Source organism: Megalops cyprinoides, chromosome 9, assembly GCF_013368585.1.
Source record: "Megalops cyprinoides isolate fMegCyp1 chromosome 9, fMegCyp1.pri, whole genome shotgun sequence".
Taxonomy (NCBI): domain Eukaryota; kingdom Metazoa; phylum Chordata; class Actinopteri; order Elopiformes; family Megalopidae; genus Megalops; species Megalops cyprinoides.
The window spans coordinates 26,261,487-26,271,291 of record NC_050591.1 but is presented as its reverse complement, the minus strand read 5'-3'; the positions used below and the strand labels follow the sequence as shown (position 1 = coordinate 26,271,291).

At 46.4% G+C, this 9,805-nt stretch overlaps 1 protein-coding gene across 2 annotated transcripts; it reads right to left on the bottom strand.

Moving 5' to 3' along the window:
* Positions 1-1,453: 1,453 nt before the first annotated feature.
* On the bottom strand, positions 1,454-6,519 carry spred3 (sprouty related EVH1 domain containing 3). Of its 2 annotated transcripts, none has more exons than XM_036537383.1 (6): positions 6,417-6,519; positions 4,217-4,382; positions 3,888-4,056; positions 3,435-3,496; positions 3,063-3,227; positions 1,454-2,485 (listed from the first exon to the last, which is right to left on the bottom strand). In XM_036537383.1, exons 1-6 carry the CDS (start codon positions 6,425-6,427, stop codon positions 1,454-1,456), a joined length of 1,605 nt encoding a protein of 534 aa, XP_036393276.1. In that variant the 5' UTR covers positions 6,428-6,519. The 2 variants fall into 2 exon arrangements, with proteins under 2 accessions (XP_036393276.1, XP_036393277.1); XM_036537384.1 differs by having other exon boundaries at positions 4,217-4,365.
* Positions 6,520-9,805: the final 3,286 nt, after the last annotated feature.

Sequence of the window (9,805 nt, the reverse complement as noted above, 5' to 3'; positions counted from 1 at the left end):
CGAATCTGCAGTCAGTCCTACACTGTCCACAGTAAAGGCGAATCTGCAGTCAGTCCCACTGTCCACAGTACAGGCGAATCTGCAGTCAGTCCTACACTGTCCACAGTACAGGCGAATCTGCAGTCAGTCCTACACTGTCCACAGTAAATCTGCAGTCGGTCCTACACTGTCCACAGTAAAGGCGAATCTGCAGTCGGTCCCACTGTCCACAGTACAGGCGAATCTGCAGTCAGTCCTACACTGTCCACAGTAAAGGCGAATCTGCAGTCGGTCCCACTGTCCACAGTACAGGCGAATCTGCAGTCGGTCCTACACTGTCCACAGTAAATCTGCAGTCAGTCCCACTGTCCACAGTAAAGGCGAATCTGCAGTCAGTCCTACACTGTCCACAGTACAGGCGAATCTGCAGTCAGTCCTACACTGTCCACAGTACAGGCGAATCTGCAGTCAGTCCTACACTGTCCACAGTACAGGCGAATCTGCAGTCAGTCCTACACTGTCCACAGTAAAGGCGAATCTGCAGTCAGTTTACTTTGCCCTCTACGAGGCTCAAAGATTTTTTGTTAACGTGCACCATTCCCACCACATTGTTCCACATTCAACAACGTACTCAACGCACGTACTCGAGTCAGTCTGTTTCACTCTGTGCAATTTCTCCTTGCTGATCTTTCTCCATTCCCTCTCTGGCTCCACCACACTCTGGGATCATCTCCTTGAATTTCTCAGCGCCTTTCTCATGCTTAAAGATCAGCGGCCTGTCGTCCAGTCTCTCCCCCTCACTGGCAGACATCCACTACTCCCACTTAGACATGAGGTACAACAGAGTAAGTTAGAGGTAAAGGGGGAGAGTGTGTCCTTTAAATAAGCTGATCAATTAAATAAAAACATCATAATAATTCAATATAAATTATTTCCCCATGTTGATTGGGGGGGAGGGTAGATGGGGAAGGTGGGAGGGCCTTCAAAATTATTAAAAAAAAAAAAACAATGATAACAATGATCATATATATAAACATCCTTTGTTTTGTGTTTTTTTCCTCTAAATAAAAAAAATCTTTTAAACAGTTTTACACATCCTCACTCCCCTTTTCGCTCCACTTCACCTTGGGTTTGGACCTTGCCACTTTGACCCCTGATCCCTAATCCATTGCACCGTCCAACACAGAAATGCTCCAAAGAGAAGCCCAGCAGCACCTGCTCCGCCTGCAGCGTGGAAATGCATTTTACCGAGGAGTACTGAGCGAGAGTTTGGGTTAAAAAGAGAGTTACAATCAGCTGAACGCTGGGCAAGGGCACGGGGTTATAATGGTGGTAGTGAGTGCAGAGACAGGGGGGGTCTGCTGCAGGGAGGGATGTTTCTAGGGTGAACAGATCGTGTCTGTGCTCTCTTTCCCCCGCGGCCCTCGGTCCAGTGCCCCCCCATCCCCCCCCCCCCCCCCCCCCCCCCCAGGCCTCACCGCACCGCCTTGTGCTTGCCCCCACAGCAGCCGCACCGTTCCCCGCAGCGCAGGCAGGCACGCAGGGGCAGGTAGCAGCACATGCAGGGCACGAAGAGGGAGAGGGCGAGGAGCGCCATCCAGCGGGCGCAGCACAGCGGGTGCGGCCGGCCCCCCAGCGAGTCCTCGCACGAGCAGGGCTCCCAGAACTCGCCCTCCGAGTCCGACATGCAGTGGTAGAGGAGGCTCTCCGCGCACCACACGCACGTCCACTGGCGCAGGCAGTGCAGGGCGGGGTCCGGGGCGTCCCGGCACCGGCCCCGCCCGTTCTCCGAGGCGCTGAAGACGGAGCGGCAGTACACGCAGCGGGACGAGCAGGACGACGAGGCCTGGGGGCAGGGGCTGTCGTCGTCGGGGGAGATGGCCCCGCCCGCGGCGGAGGAGCCCCCCAGGCCCAGCCCGCAGTCACTTCCGCCGCCCCCTCCGCCTCTTTTCCGAGTCCGTGACCGGGGCGTGGCGAGGGAGGTGTGGATGCAGCATGGGGAGGGGGAGCCCTTGCCGGCGTCCTGGGGCGAGCCCCCAACCCCCGGCGCGCCCGACACGGCGTTGGGGTTGGACATGCAGGTGGGCGAGGAAGAGGAGTGGCGCTGCGAGCCTTTGCTGTCCAGAGTCACCATCACCTCGCACCCCGTGACCCCGACGCCCGCCAGCTCCTTCTCAAAGCGCACCACGCACAGCTCGGACTTGTCTTGCGAGCCGCCCCCTCCCACGATCACTCCGCCCCCCAGCCCCCCGATGGCAGTCCGCGCCGCCCCCGCACGCCGGTAATCCTCGTATCCCCGTGAGCCCCACAGGTCCTTGCAGGGGTCCAGGCTCCGCAGGTCACCCTCCTCCAGCAGAGAGAGAGTCGGGGAGAGGGGGGAGAGAGGAGAAGGAGTAGGGGCCGGGACAGTAGGGGTGGGGGGAGCAGGTGGAGGGGGCGGGGGCGCCGGGGGGTTCACGATAGCAGTTACTTGTGAGGGCTGATGCTGCACGGGCCGAGTGTGGATCTGAGAGAAAGGGAGAGTTTCTCTCAGTCAGTGGATATGCAACCACTGCACAAGCTCTATACACAGCTGAGAATGAAAGCATCCAGACATGCACGAGGACCACCTGCATTCTAGAGGTTCCCTTTTTCAACAGTTTTCCATACAGTGTAAAATGACATTGGAAGACTAATGCAAGGTAAGACTGTGATGCCTATCTGAGGCCCATCTGATGTCTTTCATTGAAGTGGTAGAAGAGACTACTTGATTTCACTGCCTCAGAAAGGGTATTAACCTATAACACACACAGATGTTTCACTGATTGACTTATTTTCATTGTCTCAAGCTTTAAATGAAAAAAACAACTATTTACTGTTTCTAGATCTATTTATCTTGCTGTGCCTAATAGTCTGAATTTAAGAAAGAATATATAAATGAACTACAGTGCAACAAGTGTATACAGATGGCTGACATCACCACATGCTGAAATATTTTTGCAGCTACACTGACCTGCAAACATGCACTCAACAGATTGTTTCGTAACAACTCAACAGCTTTTGCACATGTATTTAATTTAATAATGACAGACATGCGGCCTTACCTGAGCAGGGGTCTGTGTGGGCACTGTGTGTCCAGCTCCATACCCAAAATCCTCTGCAGCAGATCTCACAAAACAGGTGGAAGAGGACTCACTGGTCACTATGGTGATGGGTTTCGGCAGCATTTCCTTCCTGCTGTTGGAGGACGACTCACTATCTGTGTGAGACTGACAGAGACTGAGAGTTAACACACAGGCAGAGTAACCCGCTGCTGGGAAATGTCAGCAACAATACGGTTGGAAAATGGGAAGCAGATTAAAGTAATGGACTAACACACACACACACATATATAGGTACTTATAGGCACCACGTTTAAACTGTTGTATTTGGGTTTCTTTTGCTGTGCTAATTAAGCATGACACTGAGACACTCACAGCCTGGCCATCGTCTTCGGTGTCTCCCTCTTCTGGAGTGGAGGGGGAAGGGGAATCTGACTCTGAGAGACAGGGAGAGAAAGGGGTGGACAAAAAGAGCAGTGGATTTAAATTGCAATTGTCATGATGGGGTCATGTTCAGACAGATTCAGAAAAGAAGGAGACGAATGCAGAGTCGAGAAAAATACCACACCAAGTTACTCAATGACACATCAAGCAAAAACCTAATGCCCCCTCTTGAAAATAGTCTATAATCCAAACTGTGTGGTGTGATTACCTTGTAATCCATATTGTCAGTCAGAGGTTAACATAACAGCTAAATGACACAAGAAAACGTCACACCCTTGGACAGTTGTTTATTACAATTGATTGATTATTTTTGTTACCACTCTGCCATTTCACTTTAAACTTTCTAATGTCAGGGTGTCAGCCACCCTCCTTTCTTTGCAATACCTCTGTCCAGCCTGTCGATGACGCTGTGGAGCCCTCGCTCAAACGAGATGGCATCCGCCGGACTCTGGAATGTCAAGCCAAACTTCCTGTCCTCCACACGCCAATGATGGAAAATGGGGTTCACCTTGTTGTAGACCAGCCCCCTCTGCACTGCACACTCCAGCACTGGCTGCAGACGGAGGGCACAATCACCAAGCAGCCACGGAGAGCAGCGTCACCAGTAACGGGTTCAAACAACACGTGAAGACATGGAAGTATAATTGCCTTCCTCAAGCGGAGGTGGAACGGGATGACAATCAGAGACGGGCATTACACACGCACACACTCACTGCTCGATCGCGCAGCCTCTCTCCGCGGATGACGTAGTCTCTCCGCCCCTTGTCCTCCGGACTCCGCCCCTTACAGATGATCACATGACTGAGGCCGCCACCTCCCAGGGGCACCCACCCGCCACTAGAGTCGTCACGTGTCATCACCACTGCGCGAACACGCACACTGTTAGAGAAGCGAGAGGAGTGAGTGCAGGCGCTAACTGAACTGAGGGAACAAGAGTAAATACACACACACACACACACTGCTCTCAGAGAGAACACCTGCAAGTAAACAATCAACCACATTAAAAAACACAGTGTCTGTATACATTACAAAATGCAAAAGACGTTGTAATGCGATGTAACGTTGTTGCATTCCAACATTACTAATATAGATGAGGGGCATTATTTCCCCATATAATTACTATCTTACACTCACAAAATTACGCCGTGAGCAAGTGATCTGAATGAACATAAAAGGTGAAAAAAAATGCATGGCCTTACAAAACTAACGCTATATTTTGAATCAGAATAATAAAGCAATAGTTGTAGAAAGGCTCTTGCACAGTCAAGACCCAACCCAAATCTGAACAGCACGTGAAAGCGTAAATCCCGTGATAATGTTTTTCTTACTGTAAAATAATACATGCACAAAACATGTCATACTGTACAATATGACTGTAAACGCCAATTCAGATATTCGACGGCATTAAAACATCCATGTAATATGAGCATGATGGCTACTCTCCTTCATTATTATTATTATTATTATTATTAAGTACAAAGCAAGGAAGACGATTATATCAATGGCAGTAAGCAGCGCGTTTTAATGGGGGTCACATGACCAAGACAAATCTCGTTTAGCTTCAGAATTACAAACATACAAATAATAATGTGTGCTACCATCTTCTTATATCACATTACCAATATCTCTCAAACGTATTAAATACATCATTGTGGACATAATTCTAGTCTAATAGCTGAAAAGATTATTCAACGGCAGTGTGAAAGGAAACTGATATAGGGATGTGGCAAGAAAATGCGAGGTACATGGGAAATTGGCAGAGATCGGTGCAGGTGGAGAGCGAATAACCGAATGAGAGGTAGAAGAAAGAATGAGAGTATTTCTCAGAAAGATATATCAATGAACGCGCCCATTTGGTGTACGAGGCCCGTTCTATAATACCAAGGACCTCAGACTCGTACATAAAATAAACACATTTAAAAACGTGCAAATGTACGCCGACATCACAGGTGCGCCACATATAGAAATCCTAGCTGTTACATTAAATAGGATTATGAGTATTTATATCATGATTCTAAAACATCTTCTTTCTCTCCCCCTATCGCCCGTTCTGTACACACACATACATACACACAGACACACACGCACGCACGCACGCACATACACGCACACACAAACTCACACCCTACATCCGTTATTTTATGAATGAAATACAATAAAAATCCAACGGATTCTTAAGAACAGTCCTTAAAAAAGCAGGCGTGTGGAAAAGGAAGAGAGGAGTGGGGGCGAGAATGGAAAGAGGAAGAGAGTTGGGGGGAGGGGGCGACATGAGAGGGAAGGAGAGGAGGGGGTTGAGAGCGAGAAATATCACATTTCATTCATAAAGTTTGGCTTTAAAAATCATAATGAAACCGGAGACGCGTTGATAAAAATCACAACCTTATCACCTATCTCTCGCTCTCTACCATTCGTCGCTAGATGTTGTGTTTAACGCGATGTTGGTCGAAAACTCGCCATATTTTGCCCATTGCTTCAATATTCTTCACATATTAACTGTTTTACCTACAGAATACACTGACCATCCACAACACTTCGTGACAATTTTTCTGTTATTTTCTGCTGCGTATTCCATCCAGACTAACCTAAACTAGCATCCTACTTGTCTTTGATACGGCATTGACGTGCTTTTATGCATACCACTGATTACATTATAGTTTTCATTTATGTGGATTAGATCTAAATATTTTCGCATACTTAAGTGGATGTATGTTGTATGTGGTGTACAATATTGATACAGGACTACGTAATGGTGTTTGTTCCAACATGCATTGTACGTGTGTATGTTTGTGAGTCTAATGTGTGTCAGTCTCACTAACGGCAATGGCAGAAAGGGGATTCATTTTTAACTACGCATATCTCATTTATTTTTATTTTATTTTCTGGGAAAGAATGAAAAACGCAAAGACTTACTCGCCCTCCATGGCTTGGTGTCGCCCGCCGCTTCGAGCCTGCTGCCCCCCGGTCTCCTGTCTTTTTTATCCCCCCTCTCTCCCAACACACACGCGCGCGCGCGCGCGCGCGCGCACTCTCTCTCTCTCACACACACACACACACTCACACACACACACACACACACACACTCACTCTTTCACCCAGTCGTGTTCTCTCTCTCTATCGTTCTCTGTGCTCCCACGGTCTCATTTTCTTATCCTTTCTCTCTCCACCTTTATGTCCTCTCGGTGTATTAGGACGGGCTCGAGGTTGTAGCAGCCATTTTCCGCTGGCAGCAGCGGCAGCATCCTCCCTCCCTCACCCTCCCTCACCCTCTCTCTCAATCACTCCCTCCCTATTCCTTTTCTTCACACCCTGTACCTGCCGCGTTCCCTTCTGACTACCGTTAAACCCGCTCGTACACTCACACACGATCAGACCAACACCGCGAGACTGACAGAAGTCCACACTCCACTAATTCTCCATCTGTTTCCTCAAGACATTCATGTTAACCTATTGAAACAACTATAATGCTGATGAGATATACATACGCTGCCACAGCAGGAAATATGACTATCCTAGCTACAGACAGTCAGACAGCAAATTTACAATACAGTCGCACTGTTCACAGTACAATGTGTAGACAGAATGATTTGGGGATCCAAAAGACAAATGGACTGACTTGCTGCTATGAACACCAGGGGTTTCCTATGAGGCGGCATTGCTAAGCAAAGCTGAACTCTGACCGCAATAACAGAAGATGTATTCAAGACTTTGTAGGAATGTTTAAGAAAGAGGACATTTCTAAGAGCTATTCTGCCAGAATAACTTTGACCATACAGATATAATCATTTTTTGAATGGTGTCAGCAGCAGTGAATTAATTTTGCGTGATAAACAAGGCCGGGCTCTGTACCTACAGGAAGAATGAAGCGTGAAAGTCCCAGACCGCAGTATGTGAATGGACAGTGTTCAGCACTATGGACAGCTCCTTCAGTCGCCTCTAGCTGGCTGCGACACAACGGCGCAGAAGCACCCCCATGGTTTTTGGTTTAGTACACTCAAAAAAAAAAAAAACTATATAAAAAAGTTTTTATTTACATTTGTGAATGTTTTATTTGTGTTATATGGCGTTGTGTGTTGAAACTTAAAACAATGTATATTTATAATTACAATGAAGTGTAATCAGAAAATAAGTTAACCAAGGTATTGCATTTTAAAACTTCATCATATAGGTCACTAGTTAGCTGTATTAGATAGCATGACTAGAATAGAATTCCATGTTAAGATATACAGATAAGATAAATACCTAATAGAAATCAAATAAAAATTCAAACTTTGTGAGTTGATTGCACGATAGAAAAGTTATACTTTTGTTAACATATCTTATGCAAATACTGAAATAAGTAATTCGATGTCAATGTGTTGTCAATGCAGTGCGATTATACTTACCTTGCTATCACAAGGAAAGTATAATCACATATTTTATTATGTCAATATAAAAATCTGTGTAATAGAGATAATTTATCACCAAACAATGAGCGCGCGCAAAGAACATCCAGACGTCAGTGTTTTTATTCGAACGCCTCTGATCAGTAACGATTTCTTTGTAACTTAGCTATAGACCTTTTGCATCAAAACAAAATAAGGACAATAGGAACACAGTGCCACAATTCAAGTCCCAGGATTGCAGGAGACGATGTGTGACAAGTGTATGAGCACCGCAGATGTTGCTGTGTCTGCAATTCACTGCAAGGCAGAGGTAACATCAAGAACTGAACCATTTACGGACAGAATTTCAAAATCGTGGGCAATAATACCATACACATTAGCTGACGAGCTAGCTAGCTGAGATGGCGTACAAAGAGCGTTCGAATCGTTGGTGGCAGATTCAACTCTCAATAACTCTAAGTCGGCAATTTCATCAGAAAATCCAGGCAACAAAACTTTTCGTTATACGTTAATACTGGAGAGCCTATCCGTCGACGTAGCAAGCTAACGGTTTTAACTGTTGAAAGCCGAATGAAAATAAAAACAGCTGACGTAGCATCTTCATCTGGCACTGTATGTGGGAAAGTGAAGTTAAAAACTTAACTCCGCATGTGGAAATGTAACTTGTAAAGCTTTTTTGTTTCCCCCATATTTTCATTTGTTATGGTATTATTGTTACAGAACTTGCATATGAGTTACAGGCAAATGTAAAGAAGATATTGATGCAGTAATTACAGATGCATTAAAGGTAATCTTTTCAGAAGCCCTCCCTTAGCAAAGATATATTCTATTTGTTAAACCAGAATTCCAGATGATATTCCTGCATGTCTAGACACAATCAATAGGCAAGAAACTAATGTACTAAAAGGGCCACGGATTCTCAAATCTAATCAGTGAGGAGGATCTGGAGATGTTCCACTCAATGCTGATGGAGAGTAGAGAAATGAGTAATTGTCTGGTTCAACGAAGGTTTACACCTCTGACAGCGAACGGCCACAGATGCTGGTGAAATTTCATTAAAATAAATCAGATTAAAAAGAATGAGTTTTTTGTTTCAAAACAATAATGTTACAGCTTCATACTAAACCACTGACTCAACACATTTTGAAAATGATTTAAATGATGTGTGTTAAGTAATTAGTAATTAACCTTGCATTTATATCGCAAGGTTTCTTTAGCGCGTTAGAAGTTAGAAGAATTTGTTATCCTTCTTTTCAGGACAGCTGAGTGAAGGACGGTGGGCCGTCGTTAATTACAGCAGAAACAGCGGCTAGACAACAATTGTCCACAAGGGGGAGACAGAGAGAACAAGAAAGTAAGAAGAAGTATAGACGGCACAGAGCAGAGGAACTGCCACAGAGCAAGGCGGAGGCTGCCAGTGCTTTCCTACGCTACTCTCTTTAAATTTGGGTCCCCAACGTTCTGCAAGGATATAACCTTTTTCACAAAGTATGGGTCAAGCTTTTTTCTCCTCTCTGCAGTCAAGTTCTTCCTCCACCAATTCAGACAAGGGAAGCACCCAACCGCCATCAAAAACTCCATCTATAGCTGACATTCCTACACCCCCAGAGCCAGTGAAAGAGCCCAGTGAGCCTCTACCATGTGACCCTCCCATAACCAAGGATCCAATCCCATCCCAGCACCCTCCCTCCACCCATGGAGAATCACCAAAACAACAGGAGGTCCCTTGTTTTGATACCCTTCGACCCTCTACGTCTTCCACTGGAATTACAGGATCCAGTAGCACACAGGATGGTGGATCAACAGCGGAACTACCCAAATTACCGACACCAAAGGAAGTAAAGAGCTCTGAGAAAGCAGTGCTCAATGACCCACCCAAAGCTGTCTCACCATCCCCCGCTCCGCCAGCCCCCCCAG

What these genes read in the sequence shown, in the direction of transcription:
- spred3 (XM_036537383.1), bottom strand. An exon ending in AGAGGCTGCGCGATCGAGCA is followed by an intron (nt 4,057 to 4,216) that starts GTGAGTGTGTGC and finishes CTCCGTCTGCAG; the next exon opens with CCAGTGCTGGAGTGTGCAGT. An exon ending in CATCGACAGGCTGGACAGAG is followed by an intron (nt 3,497 to 3,887) that starts GTATTGCAAAGA and finishes CCTGTCTCTCAG; the next exon opens with AGTCAGATTCCCCTTCCCCC.